Source organism: Phalangium opilio, unplaced genomic scaffold (genome assembly GCF_054372755.1).
Source record: "Phalangium opilio isolate 3A_F unplaced genomic scaffold, DU_Popi_V2 ptg000217l_1, whole genome shotgun sequence".
NCBI classification, from domain to species: domain Eukaryota; kingdom Metazoa; phylum Arthropoda; class Arachnida; order Opiliones; family Phalangiidae; genus Phalangium; species Phalangium opilio.
Window position 1 is genome coordinate 6,602,101 of NW_028324218.1, and position 22,753 is coordinate 6,624,853.

At 35.0% G+C, this 22,753-nt stretch overlaps 3 protein-coding genes across 5 annotated transcripts in view; 2 read left to right on the forward strand and 1 right to left on the reverse strand.

The window, feature by feature from the left end:
* LOC149615957 (guanine nucleotide exchange factor for Rab-3A-like) overlaps positions 1 to 9,592 on the forward strand; it is a 21,597-nt gene extending 12,005 nt beyond the window's left edge. Inside the window, exons 4-10 of one of the 2 annotated variants that reach the window (XM_089857230.1) lie at positions 1,818 to 1,991; positions 2,779 to 3,030; positions 4,166 to 4,294; positions 4,438 to 4,517; positions 5,386 to 5,485; positions 5,590 to 5,656; positions 6,654 to 9,592. In XM_089857230.1, the coding sequence (XP_089713356.1) occupies positions 1,818 to 1,991; positions 2,779 to 3,030; positions 4,166 to 4,294; positions 4,438 to 4,517; positions 5,386 to 5,485; positions 5,590 to 5,656; positions 6,654 to 6,730 (879 nt within the window). In that variant the 3' untranslated portion in view covers positions 6,731 to 9,592. The remainder of the gene's footprint in view (positions 1 to 1,817; positions 1,992 to 2,778; positions 3,031 to 4,165; positions 4,295 to 4,437; positions 4,518 to 5,385; positions 5,486 to 5,589; positions 5,657 to 6,653) is intronic. The other variant, XM_089857232.1, reaches the window with a different exon arrangement.
* An 832-nt stretch (positions 9,593 to 10,424) lies between these two features.
* Positions 10,425 to 22,727, reverse strand: Cat (Catalase). Of its 2 annotated transcripts, none has more exons than XM_089857228.1 (9): positions 22,549 to 22,727; positions 16,002 to 16,132; positions 15,751 to 15,902; positions 15,181 to 15,362; positions 13,346 to 13,525; positions 13,078 to 13,269; positions 11,891 to 12,043; positions 11,366 to 11,812; positions 10,425 to 10,775 (listed from the first exon to the last, which is right to left on the reverse strand). In XM_089857228.1, the coding sequence occupies exons 1-9, from the start codon at positions 22,606 to 22,608 to the stop codon at positions 10,755 to 10,757; spliced, it is 1,518 nt and encodes a 505-aa protein (XP_089713354.1). In that variant the 5' UTR covers positions 22,609 to 22,727; the 3' UTR covers positions 10,425 to 10,754. The 2 variants fall into 2 exon arrangements, with proteins under 2 accessions (XP_089713354.1, XP_089713355.1); XM_089857229.1 differs by lacking the exon at positions 10,425 to 10,775 and adding an exon at positions 10,963 to 11,298.
* Positions 14,043 to 22,753, forward strand: part of LOC149615959 (uncharacterized) — a 34,188-nt gene continuing 25,477 nt past the window's right edge. The window contains exon 1 of the mRNA XM_089857224.1: positions 14,043 to 14,198. The gene's annotated coding sequence lies outside the window, so the exon portion shown is untranslated. The remainder of the gene's footprint in view (positions 14,199 to 22,753) is intronic.

The window sequence follows — 22,753 nt, forward strand, 5'->3', positions numbered from 1 at the left end:
GGGAAAATTTGGAAAGCTTATTGAATTTGGGGTGGGGGTAATTTGGAACGGTTATTGAATTTGTGGATGGGGAATTTGGAACGGTTATTGAATTTGTGGATGGGGAATTTGGAACGGTTATTGAATTTGTGGATGGGGAATTTGGAACGCTTATTGAATTTGTGGATGGGGAATTTGGAACGCTTATGGGATTTGTGGAAGGGGAAATTGGAACGCTTGTGGAATTTCTGGAAGGGGAAATTGGAACGCTTGTGGAATTTCTGGAAGGGGAAATTGGAACGCTTATTGAATTTGTGGAAGGGGAACTTGGAACGCTTATTGAATTTGTGGAAGGGGAACTTGGAACGCTTATTGAATTTGTGGAAGGGGAACTTGGAACGCTTATGGAATTTGTGGAACTCGAACTTGGAACGCTTATGGAATTTCAATTTTTCGTCAAATATTACTTTGCAGTTATGATAAAATTAACTGGCAACTTCGGATTTATCTCATTCTGGTTGTCTAAAATCCATTAAGAGATCTTTTGCACGTACTTTACCGCGTCTACTGAAATTTTAAGATAAATAAAACCGGAATTTTATTTTACGCTTTTGAAAGAGCTGTATTGAAATAAAAATCCTTCTAGATACTAAAAATGAGGTGCTCTTTCAAATCTTCATACAACCTTGATTTTTTTATGTTTCTTAAACTTTATTAAAGGAATCTTTCACAGGTAGCTGGATTTATGTTTTACAGCGCGTCTCCCCCTCCCGGCCAATATAGATAACAAATAAGTCCAAATACCTTGTGTAATTTATGAAGAAACTTAATTCAACTTCCATTTACACTATTTACTTTAACCTATAATCCTACATTTAGATTGAATTGAAGGTTCCATAAATAAAGAAGGCCTTTTTATTAAATTAACTCATTTGCATATTATATTTGGGTTTTTATCTTTTTTATTTAAATATTTGGATTGATGCCAATTTAACAGAAACAATTTTTTGTTTTTATAATATATTTTTGAAACTGGTTCAAATTTTATTGAATAAAATAATAAATAAATAAATAAATAAATACAGAATTAAAACTGATAAATTAATTTAGAACGTCATTAATTCAGAATTATAATATATTTAAGTTATATAAATATATGTAAATCATTTTTAATTGAAACGAATTCATTCAAATTTTATTGGACATGCCTAAGGGCAAACGAAATATAATTAATAAATATATTTTAAACATTAATTTTACTAATTTAGCATTATAGTAACCAGGGATAGATTTAATTTTAGAAGTAGGAATGGAGAACAGAGTAATCTGGGCGCGCGTCAAAGTCCCGGACCCCCTTCCCCGGGACGAAGGGGTATGAAAGAAGAGGTGGGTCATAGCGACAGAGGTAAAAAGGAATTACGTTTTTTCCCCGCCGTACCCGTCAGCAACGTCATCAAAACGTAGGGTTTAAGCGAGCAGCCCATAAGATAATTTAAACTTTTCGTTACGTGTTGGTTGGAGGGAGGGGCTCTATACTGGGTGGTCTATGAGTCGGACTGAAGTAAATACAAACCGTTCTCCAATCCTACTTCTAAAATTAAATCTATCCCTGTAATAACTTTATAATAAATGTTTTTTAGCAATTAAGTATTTTTTAATAATTCAGGTGTACATTTTTAATCAATTTTAATTGGACAGCCTTGTGTTAATTAATTTTACTGAAAAAGACTTTTTATTTAATTCACACCATATATTTTTAATTAATAGTACTAATTATTCAGCATTTAATTAGCTGTCTCTGTGTTTTTTAATTAAATTGAAATTACTTTGTTAATTAGGAATTGAAGCTAAAAGATGAGGAAGTCGCACGTCTTAGCCAAATTAGGGATCAAGTTGGAGCGGAATTGGAAGACCTTACCGCAGCTCTCTTTGAAGAAGCCAATAAAATGGTGCAAACGGCTTTATCAAAACAATCCAATGCTGAAAAACAATTAGCCGAAGCCAATATGAAAGTAAGTCTGTTACTTTAATGATTCTTCACACTTAGCAGGGTGTCTGTGGCCCTATAATTCTTATAAAATCCTAAATTTTTTAACCTGCCCTATATATCATCCTATAATTTCTTGAAAGGTATTTTAATATCCTATATTTTTACTTAGTTAATAGGTTTTCGTATAGTTTAGCATCGTATTAATCAAAATATAGTTAGCTCTTTTATCGAGATGACATTTGACTAGATTTAACCAAGAAGTTATATCTAGTTTATTAGGGAGAAGGTATAAGATGCCTTAGTATTCGCGCGCCATAGTCCCAGTCCCCCTTTCAAAATACAAGGGGGGACGTAAAAGGTGGCCGGGCTATTTCGCCTCCTCTCCTCAGTCGGAAAATATGACTGTAATTTCCGTCATTCGCGTCGCGCTGACGTGAGTTTTCAAGAACCAATGAGATGCTGGTTTTAATTTAGAGGCGGGGATTAACTCCGGTCCTGCGTAACGTTTGGACTGGAGATAAAGCTAGAAATGTGGCGAATTATTTACCTTCTCCCTAGTAAACTAGATATCACTTCTTGATTTGACTAAAATTGCGGAGCTTGCTCAGGATTTTTTAATTAAGTTCCTCTAAATTTTCAAAGTGAACTCCAATTTGTTATTTTGTTCTTGAGATTTTTCTACATAGTTTAATCCAAAATAGTATTATGTATGAGCATGCATTTTTAGTCCTATAAATCCTAGAATTCCGATAAAAGGTTGTTTACTTAATTCTATTTACTAAATCACTGCACCGTTGTTGTTGATTTAGATTGATGGCTTAGCCGCTGAAGTTCAAGCTCTTAAAACTCTGGTCATAACGTCCACTCCAGCCATGCCAAATCGCCACTTGCATCCCCAGCTGGAGAGTAAAGCTCCAGTTAATGGGGTAAGGTCTCTTTTCAGAAGCGGGCATCGAAGATCGCCTAGCAACTACGAATTGGCATCTACTAACATAGACAGTCCGCCTGGCTCTCCCACTAAAGAAGCTGAGCCTGCCGCTATTCCTAACGACAGCCATGAGGTTTTTGTTTGTTTCTTTGTCATTTGTTGTTACGCTTACCATTTATATTAACCAATTGGTCCACTATTGACAACCCTTGAGAGAGTTACTTGAAATTGGTGTTGAAATTTAAGAAACACTGCTAAATATAAAATATCCCAATAAAACCCTGTAGGCAGAGTTTTTTTCGAACCATGTTTTAACGTTTATGATAATTTTTTTAATTAATCCGTTTTTGAGCTTTCAACCCATTTATAAGCTTATAATTTGCAACCAGTTCCTAAACAATGCTACCCTAGATCTATTACTGTTTATTTTCAAGTATAGGCCGCTATTTTGATGGTTTATTTCCCCCCCCCTCTCCTTGAACTATCCTTAAATATTAATGCTTTTTTCCTAAGTTTGATTTTTGATCGAAATTGGTTGCTGATAACCCCACATATCTAAACCTAAACTAACAGTCAGTTGAAATTTATGGAAAATTTCCATTTAGAGTTCACTCCGAGTACTTCTTAAAGTTATCTTAAATTTTATGGAGTGGAAAAAAAACGACGTTCTTGTGATTCAGAATAATTCGTAGAAGTTAAAAACAATTATTTTATGTTAAGAATATTTCGTAGAAGTTAAAAACAATTACTTTATGTTAAGAATATTTCGTAGAAGTTAAAAACAATTTTATCTTAAGAATATTTCGTATTTAAGTTTAAAAAATAATTATTTTATCTTCAGAATACTTCGTAGTTAAGTTTTAAAAAAAAATGTTTTATAGTCAGAATACTTCGAAGTTAAGTTTAAAAACAATTATTTTAGGGTCAGAATAATTCGTAGTTAAGTTAAAAACAATTATTTTATCTTCAGAATAATTCGTAGTTAAGTTAAAAAATAATTATTTTATCTTCAGAATAATTCGTAGTTAAGTTAAAAAATAATTATTTTTTCTTCAGAATAATTCGTAGTTAAGTTAAAAAAAATTATTTTAACGTCAGAATAATTCGTAGTTAAGTTAAAAAAAAATATTTTACAATCAGAATAATTCGTAGTTAAGTTAAAAAAAAATATTTTACAATCAGAATACTTCATAGAAGTTAAAAATACGTTTCGGCAAAATACTTAAACAATTAGTTAACCAGATTTTATCATTAATTACAAAAATCAGGTTGATCCATTCTATCATCAAGAATTTGTCCAATGGCGACAAAATCCACTTGTTAAACGAGAAACTCCATTTTTGAAAAGAATCTACGAAGAAGATATTCTACCTTGTTTACAATTTCAGAACCAACAGGTACAGTCCACCATTACCACGTATTTAACTTATAAAAAAAAATAAATATGAAATTTAATATCTAAGGTGTCATTTAGCTTAGAGAATAATGGTTATGCATATAAAAAGAATAATAATAAAATGATATGATGACTTTTTAATAGCTGGCACAACGGGTTCTGTTAGCCATAGAAGATAATTCAATTGTAATTGAAGCCGTTGGAGGAAAAAATCCATTTCCAAAGTACGTTTATTTATTTTTTTAGCCACATCGTATGATGGGTATCTATGGTGTGGGTATTAGTTTGGTATGGGATGGAAGTCGTAGTGGGGGTCGTTGTCGTAGCTGTTGTTGTGGTTGCTTCGTTTGTTGAAATGTGGTAAGGGTGGGACGGAGTTGGTGTACCTCGTCTTGGGAAAATTTCTGCACATTACTAATTAAGTAATAAAAGAAGATTATAATACTTTCCTTTACTTACTTGTGTTGTGTCCTCTCAATAATGCATTGTAAGAGAAGTATATAATAATTCTCTTCGAGAGAAGTGTACTTGCACAAAGCGCGGGGTAATTCGTAATTGTAACATGATTCTTCCCAACAACATCCCTTAACATTTATTATAGCAATTGGGGTTACTAAACCGAATCATTCATGCACATACGCCATTTTAAATAGTTCCCTCGTCATTACTATATCTATTAGCGCTGCTTAACTATTTGCCAAGGCGGAGTATGCTTCCCCTTGTGCGTTTTTGTCCTGCCACGTCAAGACAATCAAGGTTTGTGCCTGGTTGATTGCTGAATGGGATTTAGTAAATACCAAACAGTTATAGAATTCACCCTAGCACGGTGCGATGTAATTACACCCATCTTAATTTAATTAAGTTTGATGAGCAGCGGGAGAGCAAATTAACAAAAATGGTGCCATGAGCCCGGGAAGAATCATGTTACATAACGAAAGTATTAAGAGGATACAGAGTGTCACGTTTTACTATGATCCCCTTCTGGTAATAGGGAATTGGGTTGTTTATGATCGTGCGATGGGCGGCCATCTTGTTATTTGGAATGTTTATCAAATTTACGTGTACACAATGAATGTTTTTAATTTTGTGTAGGAAATGCGCTTTATTAGAGGCGCCTAGACTATGTAAATACAAGATGAAATTGGGGGAAAGCAAAGATTGGTATTACATATCTCAACTGGGTAGAAATAGGGTAAGTTTCGTTTTTCGGTGATTAACTCTGAAATGGCTGAATTAATTTATTAGTTAAATGTTAATTTGAATTAAGGGAATAATATTGTGAGTTTGCTTTTACAGATTATAGCGGTGTGTGATTTCTTCTGTTACCTCCGTTATATTCAAAATGGATTGGTCAAGAATGGCAGTAAGTGTTTATTTATTTCTTATTATTTGATTTTGTTTTATCGACTATAAAGATGACGCGAGCATTTGTGTCAATTTGAGCGAGTTCTGTATGCTCAGTTAAGGTCCATTGCACATATTTAGTGGTATCAGTTTTGTCACATCTCGTACAATTTGGTCTCTGTTTGTTTGAACTACTGCTCTAGCATTTATGCCAATTTTCGCGAAGAAACTTCTATCTACACAATTAGGTCCCATTTGCACAAATTCGGGTCGCGTCCGGTACAGTTTGGTCTCCGTTTATTTACACACAAAAAAACTATGTAACATGAAGTACTAACTCTCCTACCAATTTTGTAGTTCACAAGGTTGTCTATGTGAACATTTTAATCATTTTTGCAACTACACTTTTATCCACGCAAATTAGACACAATATTAGTTAAATCCTGTTCAATTTCGACCTCAGTTTATTTACACGCAAACTTTAACGCTACATAACTTGAAGTTCAAGCTTTCGTAGTAATGTTGTAGTTCAAGAGATTTTCTGTCTATACGAACATTTATATCATTTATAACAAGCCCACTTTTCATCTACACAATTAAGTTCCATTTGCATAAACTTCGTTGTATTTTTATCCATTTACTATACAATTTCATTTCCACACAAACCTTCGTTCAATTGCACAAATTTCGTCGTATTTTTGTCCATTCACACACAAACCTTTGTTCAAACTTACAACTACAAACAAAAGTATATAGATAAAACTTTTGGTTCTATACCTACACATTTAAGTTCCATTTGCACAAATTTAGTGGTATTTTTGTCACATCTCGTACAATTTGATCTCAGTTTGTTTGAACTACTGCGCGAGCATTTATTCTAATTAATTTTTACCTGCACAATTAAGCCCCATTTTCACAAATTTCCTAAAATCATTTCTGTCCATTTACTGTACAACTTCATTACACACAAACCATTGGTCAAACTTAAACAACAAAACATCGTATTCATTTTATAGTTCACGAAGTTTACTGGGAAGTGATTCGTCGACGTCAAGAAATGGCTTTAGCACGATTGGGTGTCATAGCTCAGTAAGGTCAAAACATTTCTTTTTGTTTCTATTCCTATTGCTGGGTAGATTTTATTAATTATAGTCTACCATAAACAAAAACAAATAAATAAACAAACAACACTTTAAAATTGTACAATACCGTATATATCTTGAATCAATTTTTAAAAAAGTATAGAAAGAGGAATTGTTAATATATTACCGTTGTCAATATTTACTCCCTTAATAGAAAAACTAACATCTACAGAAATATTTAATTTTTATTTTTAAACCAGCGTTACGTCTTAATTATTTTAATTACGATGTAGCCGTTGTATATAACTGAAATGTTTATCATTAATTAATTATCATATTATATTATATCAAGAAGTGATATCTAGTTTATTAGGGGGAAGGTATAAAATGCATAAGTATTCGCGCGCGGCGTCCCATAGTCCCAGTCCCCTTTTAAAAATACAAGGGGGGACGTAAAAGGAGGCCACCGGGCTATTTCGCTGCCTCTCCTCAGTCGGAAAATATGACTGTAATTTTTTTTCTCATTCGCGTCACGCTGACGTGCAAGAGTTTTCAAGAACCAATGAGAAATGCTGGCTGGTTGTAATTTAGAGGCGGCGGGGATTAACTCCGGACACGTCTACGTTGGGACTGGAGATAAAGCTAGAAATGTGCGCGCGAATTTGTACCTTCTCCCTAGTTAACTAGATATCCCTTCTTGATTATATAGAATTCCAGTGTTTTTAATTTTAATTTAGTTTAATTTGATTTGATTCCCCCCTGAAGAATTTTAATTTTATGTTATGTTATGTTATGTTATGTTACATTTCGCCATTCATAGTTCAAATACACTTATTGCTCGACAATTGTTTAGCATTAATGAAATAAATATCTTCGTTTGTTTTGGGTTTATTTTAATTGACCTTTGAACTCCCCAAATACCTAATAATTGTCGCTGAAACAATTATAAATAAAAGTACCTTAATTTTAAGGAATTAACGACGTAATTAATAATAATCATTGTATGTTTCGATATCGTGATGCAATTCAATTGAATTCAATTATTGTGAAACAGCTATTGCGTTAATTGTTAATTTGCAATTAATTTAACGTAATTAATTAGCTGATAGTTTCAAATTTAATTGGTTATTAACTTTAATTAATTTCAGTTACGTAGACAGGAAACTTAGGCTTATTATCTTCAGTACAACGAAAAACGTGTTAGGCTTAAATAAATTCGAAATCAACGTATTTAAGATCTGATTCCTTATTAGACAAATTATTTTACAGTATTTATTAAATAAATTAACATATATTGAAATCTCATAATTATATATCAACGAATAGATAATTAATTAATTAAGGTTAATTAAATTTAATTAATGCTTCTTATGTCCGTTTATTGGTCTTCCCTCAACTAAATATTGTAATACAGAGTCGCTCCTAAAATTGGTAAGTTGAACGCGAATATTTTGTTTTATTTATAGTTTTCGATTATTGTTTAAAATTCTTTAAACAAATCAATCGTTAATATCTACACGTTTAAACTATACGTACGTCATGAAAATGTACGTCAAAGTTTTAATTAATATCTTGAACGTCAAAACTATCTATTCGCTTACCAAAAGTGTATAGATCTGTAAAAAAAGTACACTTCTTTGGAACGTGCTCGCGATGTGTAGTATCAGAAGCCCCCCTTTATCCCAGATTAGTGTTGACCCCCTCTGCGTAACCCCGATCCGTGGATAGGCTCCTAAGGTAGCATATTCTAGCTCTAGTACCGAAAATAAAGCTTTGCTGCTTGGATCGCCAGCATCATGTACTATTTTAAATCAACCTATGACGTCAAGAGTATGAGAAGCCCTCCTTTATTGCAGAATAGTGTCGAGCCCCTCTGCGTACCCGCCATCCGTTAATATTCTCATAAAGTAGCATATGCTAGCTCTAGTACCTAAAATTAACGTTCGAATCGCCAGCATCATGTACTATTTTAAATCAACCTATGACGTCAAGAGTATGAGAAGCCCTCCTTTATTACAGAATAGTGTCGACCCCCTCTGCGTATCCCCCATCCGTTAATATTCTCATAAAGTAGCGGATTGTAGCTCTAGTACCGAAAATTAAAGCTTGGGTCGCCAGCATCACGTACTATTTTAAATCAACCTATGACGTCAAGAGTATGAGAAGCCCTCCTTTATCCCAGAATAGTGTCGACCCCTTCTGCGTATCCCCCATCCGTGAATAGGCTCATAAAGTAGCAGATGCTAGCTCTAGTACCGAAAATAAAGCTTGGGGTCGCCAGCATCATGTACTATTTTCTATCAACCTATGACGTCAAAAAGCTCTTGTAGGCGGTTGAGTGAAGGGTAGTTTGCTTCTCAGTTTACAACTTTACATGTCGTCTACAGCTAAAGGCAGGAAATTGTTAATGAAGTGTACTTTTTGGTTTTATATCTGTACACTTTTGCTTTTACCAACTTAACATTCGCGTTCAACTTATTTAAGTTTTAGTAATGACTTATAATTAAACTCTGTAAATTGCTACTCGGATTTTATATTCTCACTGTAGACCAAAACAATACAACGTAACCTTAAATATTACTAAATTTTGGCTTAAATATTAATATATACAGAAATATATTGAAAGATAATTAATTAACAAACAAACTCCGTGATCCAATTTTTCTCATACCTCGTGCAATAATGTCTAACCCATAATAATATCTCTTTACAAAAAAAAAAAATAAATCAAAGTGTCAAAACGTAACCATAAATTAAAAATTTTATTGATTGAGACTGAAATTATGTAAGATTTATTAATTATTCACTACAAAATGTATTTGCTAATTACGGTTGTGAGTTGTGACGAATCAAAATAAAATTTTAAATGTAATGACGTGTTTCTTTTGATTGAATTTAGTTAAGGTTTGTTCGATGCGAAGGATTCGTATTACCACGTTACTTCTATCATAAGTTTATAATATATGTTCCATAAGTTTGCCACTGGTTACTGAGAGCTTGTCATGAAGTGACGTAGGTGAAACGTCATAGATTCAAGTTTGACACTACATATACTTCGGAATGCTAGAGACTTACTGAGAGCTAGTTAGAGAACAGACTACACTCGGTTAATTTTGCAGTTCATCTTCCTATTTAGTCTGTACTAAGCCTTGGACAAAAGCCCCTCACCAGGCGTCGCTCGCTTTACCTCGAATCTATGACCTACCTCACTCACTTCAAAATTACAAGCTCCAGTTTGTCATGACCAGATATTAACAAACTTATGGAAGGAACATATCTTTGAACTTATGCTCATCTAAAGCTAGGATCTCACTGTCACCAAGAAGTGATATCTAGTTTATTAGGGAGAAGGTATAAATTCGCTCCACATTTCTAGCTTTATCTCCACTCCAAACATAGTAGGTCCGGAGTTGATCCCCGCCTTTAAATTACAACCAGCATCTCATTGGTTCTTGAAAACTCGTGCACGTCAGCGCGACGCGAATGAGAAAAAAATTACAGTCATATTTTCCGACTGAGGAGAGGCAGCGAAATAGCCCGGTCTCCTTTTTCGTCCCCCCTTGTATTTTGAAAGTGGGAATGGGACTATGGGACGCTGCGCGCGAATGCTTAGGCATCTTACACCCCTCCCCCCTAATAAACTAGATACCACTTCATGCTGTCACTAAGTGCTTTGGGATGAAAAGACAAAGAAAACACACAATATACCTTTTAATTGTTTTTATTTATAAAGATACGCAAATAATCATATTGGAATCCAAATAAACATGCCATAAAACCTTAAGAAAACAATCGATATTCTGGTTTAAACTTAAAGATAAATGTATTAATTAACGATCCCATTCTTGCTTATATAATATTAAACCAACAATATTATTTTATTTTATTTAAATCTAAATATTTTTAAGTAAAAAAAAAATCCATCTGAAAACACATTTGTACGGTAAAAGGCCAAAAAACGTATCCTCCTCAACAATTTGTATCTTAACATTTATACTTCAAGCTGCGTCATGTTTTTTCGTTGTTGTGGGTTGCTTATAGTCGGCCAGACATTTTCTGTAAGAAATACTTACATTTACGAAGTTTGTCGAAGAAATTTTAATTGTCAAAGATGGGGATGGGACTATGGGACGCGGCGCGCGAATGCTTAGGCATCTTAAACCTTCTCCCTAATAAACTAGATATCAATTCTTGGTCTGTACTAAGTGCTTTGTGGTGAAAAGACGAAAGAAAACACACAATATACCTTTTAATTGTTTTTATTTATAAAGATACGCAAATAATCAAAATGGAATCCAAATAAACATGCCAAAAAACCTTAAGAAAACAAATCAATATCTGGTTTAAACTTAAAGATAAATGAATTAATTAACGATACCATTCTTGCTTATTATTAAACCAACAATATTATTTTATTTAAATCTAAATATTTTTAAGTAAAGAAAAAAAATTCATCTGAAAACACATTTGTACGGTAAAAGGCCAAAAAAACTTCATTGACATTTATACTTCGAGCTGCGTCATGTCATGTCATGTAATCATGTTTTTTCGTTGTAGCTTATAGTCGGCCAGACATTTTCTGTAAGAAATACTTGAATTTTGTAAACTTTGTCGAAGAAATTTCAATTGTCAAAGATGGTAAGTACCTTAGCTTGTTGAAGACCAGCGGCCAATCGCTTTCCGATCTCAGGATGAACTTGAGTGTAGTTCTTGATAGCGCGTTCCTGAATGAAATCAGCTGCTCCCTTAAGAGATCCCACAAAGTTCTCGATCAAACGGTCTTGTTGTTCCTTGGTCAATACATTGACGTAGAAATCGGTAACTTGAGAGTAGTTGTCCTCATCGGCACTGTTGTAACGATCAACATCGCCAACGTACTTAGTACGAACTTCCTTTGATCTCAAGTCATGGTTTGGCCCACTGAAACTGTTGGGGAAGTAGTTTGGTGCACCACCTTGGTTATCAGTAACAGTTTGTGGACCGTCTCTTTGGTAGTTAGAGGCACGAGCCTTGAAGGGGCAGTTGACTGGGATTTGTTGGTAATTGGTACCCAAACGGTGTCGGTGAGTGTCGGGGTATGAAAATAATCGACCCTTTTAATGGAGGGGAGAGGGCAAACGTTAGTATGTTGCATTCAGCAGCAATTAAGTGATGTTGCGTGTTTAACTTACTTGCAACATCTTGTCAGGGCTTGGTTCAATGCCGGGAACCATGTGAGATGGCGAAAATGCAATTTGCTCGACCTCAGAGAAGTAGTTCTTGGGGTTACGGTCAAGAACCATTTTTCCAACGGGAATAAGTGGGTATTCTTTGTGAGACCAAACCTAGAAGCATCATAAATGTGTTTGGTACTTTGTTTGGGCTTAAAGGGATGGACACAATGTGGTTTGTAGGGCCAGGGACTATATCAAGCTTATCTTCCATCAAATAGAGCTCTATAGAGTTATCTCAGAAGTGTGACGTCACCCATGCTATTTTCCCATAGAACCAAAGCGGTACCAAACATGGCCGCCCACTGCCAAAGCTGAGCCCGTGACGTTTTAAATAGGCACTGGCGTCACAACTGAGATTACTATTTAACGTATCTTTGTGCGTTGTGACAATAGACTAAAGATATACTAATTTTCAGGATTTAAATCTCGAGATTTTAGATTTTGAAAACGAGTATTTCTTTCGTCGGTTGTCAGCACGGACAAAGCTACGTTACATAGAGACCTAGCTTTGCGCGTGCTGACAACCAAAGCTGGGACTAAGTATATACCGAATAAGCTGCATGCCGTCGGAGATAGGGAGTTGCCTATCCTATAGCGTGAAAACAAATTTCCTCACGCGCATTCTTTATCCATGCTAACACTACCACCTCAAAAAATTGTTCTGAACATGCCCCTACGTATGCATTGTACATCTATTACTAAACTACCACAGCTCCATGTTTTAAAAATGAACATTTTAGCCAAAAACGTCACATTATGGTATCTTCAAAAAAATATGCCCCATAGAAACAAGATATTAAAGTTATTCTAACAAATCAAAATTTGAGATTCATTACTCGATCGTCTATTCACAATCAAACTTATCTCAAAAGTTCAATGTTCAAACTTTTCCGTTCTTATCTGTTTACCATTACACTAAAACCTTCAAGTTCAAAAATTTCACGAACTTATTGAAAACATCTACAGTTTGATTTGATATTCTACAGGTCCCATAGATAAGACTTTTTTTAGTCTTTGTCCATAAAGACGTTTTTTATTAATATTTTATGAGACATAAAACTATTTAATTTAATAAAACGAGTTTATCTTACTCCTGTCTAGATTATAAAAACGAAAAACATGCCATAAATTTTATAGCAACTTACCTTAGTTAGATCAAATGGGTTGAACCTGAACTTCTCAGCCTGGGCATAGGTCATGATTTGAACATAAAATGTCCATGATGGGTATTTTCCCTCGGCAATATGGTTGTAAAGATCTCTAATACTATAATCAGGATCTTCTCCAGATAATTTTCCAGCTTTGTCAGGAAGGATGTTTTTAATTCCTTGATCAGTCTATTTAATTTAAATTGACGTTTAATTACTTTAAATTTAACATTAAATCGGCAGATATAAGCTTAAGTTTAATTACTTTGTAGTGAAATTTGCAGTAAACTGGTTCATCTTTATCGTTAACCAGTTTGAAGGTGTGAGAACCATATCCATTCATATGGGTATAACCATCTGGAATTCCACGATCAGAAAACAGGAAAAAGACTTGATGGGTGGTTTCGGGTCTTAAAGTGATGAAATCCCAGAACATATCCATGTCCTTAAATTTTTAAAGTTAAATAATTTAGTTTTACCACTCAAAAACGGAATTAAAAAAAAGGCGGGAAAAAATTGCAATTCAAATTTTCCCGCAAAATAGTCAATTGCGTCATGAAAGCAGTGGAAAGTTTTTATTGGTCTACTCCAGTGTGGGAAATAAGGCGGTGGCACAGGGCAAATGACCAGTTTAAAAATTGCCTGGACCAGTTTAAAAATTAAAATCGGAGGAGTCAGTGGTCCACAGGGCCACTACGAAAATTCAAGGGTTTCCAGAGTCCAGACATTAGCTAATATATTTTAATTATCCACTTCAATTTAGCTGACGACGCACCCTGGTCAGTGGTCATGGACCAGTTTATTTATTCCAGGCCAGAGGGGTCGCTGGCCCAATGTCCAGTTAAAAACAAAAAACCCTTATTTCCCACCCTGGTCTACTCAGCCATCATTAAATCACAGCCCACTCGATCACGCAAATTACACGTTGCAATTTGCGTGATCGAGTTTGCTGTGATATAATGCAAGTTTTGAAATGTTTGGAAAAGTTCGGCCTTACATGAGGAACTATATTATAAGTGAATAGTTTCGAAAGTTACCACAATTAAACTAATTACAAGGAATAATTGGACACTATGGATTACACTAATCTTCAAGACTAACGCTGGAACACAAAACTTGTATGTAATTTTCAATCTAAGCAGGGATAAGGGAGTCAGATGGATTGGAAATGATGATGGGCGACCTGCGGCACCATATCTCTCCCAGTGTACCTCGCGCACGCCCCTACCTTTCCGTAGGCGATTGCTAAGTGCTGCCGCGTAGCGCCATTTTATTTGAATGAGAACTAGCTTCTATTTTTGAGATAGAGGGAGCGTCCTTTACAATTTCGTCCGGCACGACCCTACCTAACCGCTGGGGATGATGGGAGGACTATGGTGCCGTAGGTGGGGGTACAAAGGCAAAGCTTAAGGTATGGGGGTTTCCACTCCATTACTCTCTCCTTCAAGATCTAAGCATGTACTGAAACTGCATGGTTGGTTTTTTGTAATGTCACTAAGCCTAGGCCCAGTAGGGTCATTTAACGGATGTAAGATTTATCAATAACACTGCATCTTTAATCAAATCAATGAGGTCACTTCTTATAACGTCTTTCCCACACGCTAAATAGCTGGTTTAATAACTTTAAAACTAGGCCTAGAACCAGAATTTTTAATAAAAACAAAATTTAGCATAATCCTACATAACAGTACACAATGGTAACCTAGAAAAGTACAGTTTTCTATCCCTCTAAACCTAGTAAAAAAAAGGGTTTTTTTAAATTTCCCGAGGGTATAATATTGTCGGTTGATGATAATAATGACCAGGAAATGTTCTTAAGAACCCGTAACAACGCCTCATTTTATGGCATTACCCAAACGCGCCTACCACCACCACTGAACCAAGAGGGGAAAGTGGGTATTATAAACATTGTTATCATAGTTTGGAAGGGCATTGACCTGTGAAAAATTAACCAATCTTAACAATAAGTCAATCTAAATTAGTTCTGGCGTCAAATTACTATGTTCAGAAACAGTAGTTTCGTTGGTTAGTGTTATGGTTGTTTAACCAAAGCAGCATGAAGTGGTTAAGACTAATTAAAGAAAGTATGACATTACTGACCTTGAGATGAGTAACGGGGTTCCTCTTCTGGGTATGAAGAAAACTGGGGAATAGGAAGGGATCCCTGATGAAAAAGATTGGGGTGTTGTTGCCAACCAAATCCCAGTTGCCATCCTCGGTGTAGAACTTAACAGCGAAACCTCTGGGGTCACGGACGGTATCAGCAGAACCACTTTCACCACCTGTGTGGTAGAATCAATAGATTTTATAATTGAAGATTCGGCAGTAACAGGGATAGATTTAATTTTAGAAGTAGGAATGGAGAACTGAGTAATATCTGGGCGCGCGTCAAAGTCCCGGACCCCCTTTCACGGGACGGGGGGGGGGTATGAAAGAAGAGGCGGCTGGGTCATAGCGACAGAGGTAAAAAGGAATTACGTATTTTTCGCCATCCCCGTCAGCAACGTCATCAAAACGTAGTTTGAGTGAGCCAATAAGATAAACTTTTCGTTACGTGTTGGAGGGAGGGGCTCTATACTGGGCGGGCTATGAGTCGGACTGAAGTAAATACTAACTGTTCTCCATTCCTACTTCTAAAATTGAATCTACCCCTGGTAGTAATTAACTTACCGACGGTAGAGAATCGCACAGCAATAGGTGTACGCTTGCCAATTTCACTGAACACCTTAGCCTTAGTGTACTTGGTAATATCATGGGTTACTTCAAAGTATCCAAAAGCGCCAGCTCCTTTGGCGTGGACAACACGTTCAGGGATACGTTCTCTGTAGTATTACATTATGTATGAACAATTAAACAACTTAACACAGTAATAAACAAATTTATGTAGTAATTAAGAATATAAAAACGAAAGGTGATCTAACCTATCGAAATGGGCGGTTTCATCAATGTAAGTGAAGTCCTGCAACAAAATAGGTCCTCTTGGTCCAACAGTGAGGACATTGGTTTTGTCACCAATTGGTGCACCATTACTGGTGGTTAAAGTTTCCAAAGTCTAAAAAGAAATCCGAATTAAGTTACAAATTAGAACTTAGATTAATGTTAAAAAGATAAGTGCAAGTAAGTGCAAGTGACCAAGTCCCCAATTTTCTACGAAGTCCATAAATCGAAGTAAACATTTATTCTTAGAATGTCCAAAATTTATTAAAAACATTATCAGGGATAGATTTAATTTTAGAAGTAGGAATGGAGTACAGAGTAATCTGGGCGCGCGTCAAAGTCCCGGACCCCCTTTCCTTGGACCGGGGGGGGGGTATGAAAAAAGAGGCGGCTCATAGCGACAGAGGTAAAAGGGAATTACGTATTTTTCGCCGTCCCCGTCAGCAACGTCATTAAAACGTAGTTTAAGTGAGCCAATAAGATAATTTAAACTATTCGTTAGGTGTTAGAGGGAGGGGCTCTATACTGGGCTATGAGTCTGACTGAAGTAGATACTAACCGTGATCCATTCCTACTTCGAAAATTAAATCTATCCCTGACATTATAAAATAAATAACAGTTACACTTCAAGTTTATGAACTTCGGTTTCATAGAAGTTAAATAAACATTTATACAATAACAAAGAGGTGAAATCTACGAATTGTGTCATTATAAAATGTCTTACATGCAAAACGACATGATCTTTATTCAATAGACAATAGTTATATAATTCGTTCAAAACCTATTGACGCAAAAGAGAACATAACAAAACCAAATCACGTTTAAACTATACTTATACTTGCTGAAATAATTACTGATAGATAACAGCAATAAACTTTTATCACCTAATACAAAAAAACTGGCTTAAAAGTCCTTGACCGTCGTAGGTTTTCAACATATTTTTCGAATTTTTCTAGTGCCTTATCATCGCCAGCACCTCGTAGATAATTTTATTTAAAAGTATTTGGCAAGAGCCATTTATTTAAGCTTTGCAAAAACCTGTATGAGATAGACTGAGACTGAGGTAACAAACAAGTACACTCAACTGGTTCTTTTAAGGCAGCAAAGGGTTATTTTGCAGCTAGCTATTGGATTGGCTCTCATAGAAGCCAGGCACACACCCCTATACTAGAATTTAAATTTTAAAGTCATGCGGTTTTACGTCGTCAAAAAATGAAAAACCGTGATGGAAATTTTTGAAATATTTCGCCTACAGTGTAGGTTGCTTCCCTGTACAAGAAAGAAGTACATTCGTTGAAGTGTAGACATTTCTGAAAAGTTGGGGGTAAACCAGTGTCCGGTTGTTTGTAGAGACCAGTTTGTCTTTAAGACGGTGTTAACATTGATAGGACGATGTATGGGCAAAACAAAGACTTATTTAATTTAAGGTATGGTTTTGAAACAAAACGAGCCAAGTTTGGTGCAGGACTGGTAGTTTTTGTGTCCACATACCGGAATTTATAAGGTCTATATTCTAATACTACTACGAACTTTCTCCTGACGTCACACTCTCCTATCCCCTACACCTTGGATTTGAAGACCATATTGAAAATTTGGAAGTCGTCAGCTAAGATTTAATTTTGAGAAGTAGGAATGGAGAACAGAGTAATCTGGGCGCGCGTCAAAGTCCCGGACCCCCTTCCCCGGGACGGAGGGGTATGAAAGAAGAGGCGGGTCATAGCGACAGAGGTAAAAAGGAATTACGTATTTTTCGCCGTCCCCGTCAACAACGTCATCAAAACGTAGTTTAAGCGAGCCAATAAGATAATTTAAACTTTTCGTTACGTGTTTAAGGGAGGGGCTCTATACTGGGCTATGAGTCGGAATAACTGAAGTAAATACTAACCGTTCTCCATTACTACTTCTATAATTAAATCTATCCCTGATGTAACTAACAGGGAAAGACACGGGGGGGGGGGTAAACTTGACCTTCCATCTCTCTTGTTGGCGCCTGCGCTCTAGTCTCATATTCTCATTGTGTCATGAGAGTGGACATAAATAGACAGATGGCAATGTATCAACCTCTTTGTACGTCCCAATACTAAGGGTTGCATACCCTTTTTTACGTCGAAAAGGTCTATTACTATTCCACGACGTGACCTTTCTGTTTCTAACTTCAGGCAATGGGTTTCTGATATTGGTTTCGAATAATTAATTCGGATAGATTTCCTTTTATCCCTGTGGGGTAACGAATCCACATACGTAAATATTTCGAAAGTTCGATTACTTATTAGCACCTACATTGCATCAAATGAAGTGAAAATAAAACTTGTTTCAATAGCTTAAGGTCATTAAATCGCGCCTAATTGCTGACCTAATTTGAAGCTCCACTGCGTAAAGTTGCCCCGAAATTTACATAAATACTAAAACTTTTAATAGAGAATTAAAAAATATTGCGTTATATTAGGAATATATACAGATAATTGGAATAATTGTGTATTGTGTAGCCAGATAACCATTTTCTCAACTCATCTATAGGGAGCTAACAGTTCTGACCCTGAAACGTCACACCCTTCTATCTCTTACTGGAGTTTCATCCCCCCCTAACGGTTGGAAACAGTATTCTACGCGCAAAAATGCCAACCAGAGAGGGGCTGCGTGACGTCAGACTATCTCTTCCCCCTAACCAGTTGTTAGATCCCTATAGGCAGATTTTGTGGGAGGAGCTAGACTAATCATTATGTATGACCAGGGATACATTTAATTTTAGAAGTTGGAATGGAGAACAGAGTATTGCGGGCGCGTAGTTTAAGTAAGATAATAAGATAATTTAAACTTTTCGTTACGTGTTGGAGGGAGGAGCTCTACAGACTAGTGGCACCCCGTATTATTTTTCCATAGACCTTAATACAGTCAAAGCTGGGAGACTGCCATTACTCTATACTGGGCTAAGAGTCAGACTTACACCTTGCACACGCGCGCCTAGGAACTCGCGTTGCTAGTTACCAACAACCAATGAAATCATAGTTATAAATAGCCCCATCAGAATAATATGAGGCGTGACGGGGAAAGTAAGTTCTCAAGCCCAGCCCATAAACCTAGCAAAGAAATTATTATCTTGGATTAAGGGGGGGGCGTAATAATTCCTAGTAGCTTTATGTATTAATGGTTATATAAACAAGAAAATTGTTTTAAACCTTGAATAAACTAGACCTATTGTTAAACCAAAACCACAAATATTAATGCTACAACACGTCTAGAGCATAGATTTAATTTTAAAATTTACCCAAGTATATCAATTCATATTTCAAAACAAACCTCAATTGTTTGACTAAATTTAAATGCGTATTTTTATTCCTTTGTTTACATTTCAAGCAAATCGAACGTAAAGTACCGCGACGAATGCGTATTTTTATTTAAATTATTTACCTTAACGCAGTAAACAAGCTTATATAAAAGCATAATAATTTTAATTGCGACAATCCCCTCCATTTTCGAAATGAAATGGAGATTTTTTATTAGTGATAACGAAAGCTTTATGATGATGAAGAAATATTTTTCCGGGTTCTTGGTTGCGAAAACTTGAATTAACTTATACACGCCCAGTTGAGGAAACCCCCTTACTGCGCCATACTAAATTCAACGTGCGTTCTTTAGGCATGGTCCCTCCCCTCTAAGTAAAAACATAGGAATTGTACTGAATTTTTTTTTTTTGGATTATTGTCATTGTGGGATTATACTATATTTAATCGTCACTTGATACGGTTTATTTAATCAATTTATTTACTTTTGGTTTTATCCCTCTCTGGGTGCTTGAAGATATCTTTAAGTATGTCCCACAAATCACCCAATTTAGTTCGTTCCCACGAAAATATGACACTGTCGTGGTGAATGTCATTTGTGACGATGATCAGATGTGCATGGACTTAATGGAAATTTCCTTGAAATCTCATGAGATTCAAACGTATTCCATGAAATTTCGTTAAAATATCTTTAGATTCAAAAGAATTTCGAGAAATTTCCTTAATATATCATGAGGTTCAAACTTATTCCGTGAAATTCCATTAAAATCTTTTGAGATTCAAACGTTTTCCGTGAAATTGTCTTAAAATATTTTCATGACATTTCGTTATATATCTTGATATTAACACATATTCCTTGAAATTACATTAAATTTCCTTAAAATCTTACCAAATTAAAATCTACTTCATGAAATTCCCTTAAAATCTTACCAAATTAAAATCTACTTCATGAAATTCCCTTAAAATATCATAAGATCAAATTCTACTTCATGAAATTCCCTTAAAATATCATAAGATCAAATTCTACTTCATGAAATTCCCTTAAAATATCATAAGATCAAATTCTACTTCATGAAATTCCCTTAAAATATCATAAGATCAAATTCTACTTCATGAAATTCCCTTAAAATATCATAAGATCAAATTCTACTTCATGAAATTCCCTTAAAATATCATAAGATCAAATTCTACTTCATGAAATTCCCTTAAAATATCATAAGATCAAATTCTACTTCATGAAATTCCCTTAAAATATCATAAGATCAAATTCTACTTCATGAAATTCCCTTAAAATATCATAAGATCAAATTCTATTTCATGAAATTCCCTTAAAAAATCATAAGATTAAAACATACTCCGTGAAATCTTTAAATTAAAATCCCTTTAGACTGAAACATATACCATGAAATATCCTCCCAACTTCACGAGATACCCCTAATACTATCCCATTCATTTCATGGAAATCAATCATCCTACAAGATTATAAATCACTGGAAATTCCAGGACTTGATTCCGTCCGAAATACCACGTGACCCCCTCCGTGAAATCTTTAAATTAAAATCCCTTTAGACTGAAACATATACCGTGAAATTTCCTCCCAACTTCACGAGATACCCCCAATAATATCCCATTAATTTCATGGAAATCATCAGCCTAAAACATAATGAATCACTGGAGATTCCAGGACATAATTCTTTCCTAAATACCACGTGACCTATTCGTACGATTTTACCTGACCTATTCCACGACCCCACAGTAAAAAACAATTACACACTCTGAATTTATCAAATCTTTCGAAATTATCTTAAACGCTTCATGCGCAGCAATATTCGTCAGACAGACTAACAGACCAATAAGATATTTTTCTGCGCACCACCCACTTGAAATCAACTACTTCAGATCGCCGTCCGTTTATCGCACCCTTAGGGATAAAAAGTCTGCAAAACAACTTCAGAGGCCCACATAATAAACTCATTTACCAACCTAACCTGATACTGGAGCCAAACCTATAATTCATCGTTTGACTTTCACATTTCCTATTAACAAACGCCACGTGACCTTGTCTGTAATCTACAACTTTACCTGTCAGCCAGGTGTACTTATGTTATAGTCATATCACGTTTGTTTTGCGTTATCACAGGTAAAACTGAGATATAAACTGTGCACTAAAATTTAGTCTATGAAAGAAGATTATGCTAACTATTTATGAGCTTTTTTTAGTTTAATTTAACTTAGGATAATAAAGGATAACATTTTCAAAATATCTAAATTTACTAAAAGAAAAAAAAACACGTACTAGCATAGTAATGTTTTAAAAAATTCAGGATAACATTTTCGAAATATCTAAATTTATCAACAAGAAACACGTACTAGCATAGTCATGTTTAAAAAAAATTATTTATACATAGTTTTTATTTTTAGACAAGGAGGATTTAAAACATTTATGATTTACACCTGGAGGCCAGGCTATACTTGGTACTGCATTTTGTCTACCAACTACCTTCAACCTTGGCCTTCTGGTGTAAGTGGTGTTAAAAAATTTATTTATACCATGTTTATACATAGTTTTTAAACAAGGAGTATTGATAACATTTGCACCTGGAGGCTAGGCTATATTGGGTACTGCATTTTGTCTACCAACTACCGTGGTCTTCTGGTGTAAATGGTATCAATCCTCATAGTCTGAATACTATGTATTGTAAAAAAAATTGCGGTTTATACCGGCACAGGGACAGGGACAGAGTGTTCGAAAAGTGAGGGTTGTACGACCAGGGCCTTAGTCCTTAGTGCAGTGGAATTGTTCAATGGGAAATCAATTTGAGTCTTAAATTTATTTTCTATGAAATTATGCCCTAAGGCATACCGTTTTCAATTTATGTTTTGAATGGAGTGTTTTACCATGAGTTAATAATATGTAGGGAGCTAACATATTATTAACTCATGGTTTTACTTATGACACCTTTAAATTTAAGTAAAAAAACTTAAGGACAATTATTGTTAATTTAATTCAGGGGTCATCGCTAAATCTTTTTCGACAACCATAAGAAAAAAATAAATGACACGGTTGTGAGTGACCCCTTTAATATGTTTTAAACTGATTAATATCAACAAAAGATAAAATTTATTAAGCAAGTATGTTAAATTAAATTTCGATTTAATAAAAATTGGAAAATAATTTGAAATTACGTACGCGAATGGGTAATTATGCTTTGGTAACGCGTAATCAGTAATCTAAAGTGACTTTACTCACTTTTTGTTGCTTTTTGAAATCATTGAGTTGTTCAGAAGCAGGGTCACGGCGTCCAGACATCTTGCAAGCTAAAAGTTTTAAAATTTCTTGAACACTAAAAATAAATTGTTTTCAAACAAGGAGGATCTTCTCCACTCTGGTCTGGGGTTCACGCTACAACTAACGCAGCTTAGGGTAGAACTATGAACTACATAGAGTTAGAGGA

Coding starts and splice junctions, on each gene's coding strand:
- Cat (XM_089857228.1), bottom strand. CDS start 22,608: ATGTCTGGACGCCGTGACCCTGCTTCTGAACAACTCAATGATTTCAAA. Junction 16,133..22,548: donor ATTTCAAAAAGCAACAAAAA/GTGAGTAAAGTC, acceptor ATTTCTTTTTAG/ACTTTGGAAACTTTAACCAC. Junction 10,776..11,365: donor CTGGTCTTCAACAAGCTAAG/GTACTTACCATC, acceptor TATTTCTTACAG/AAAATGTCTGGCCGACTATA.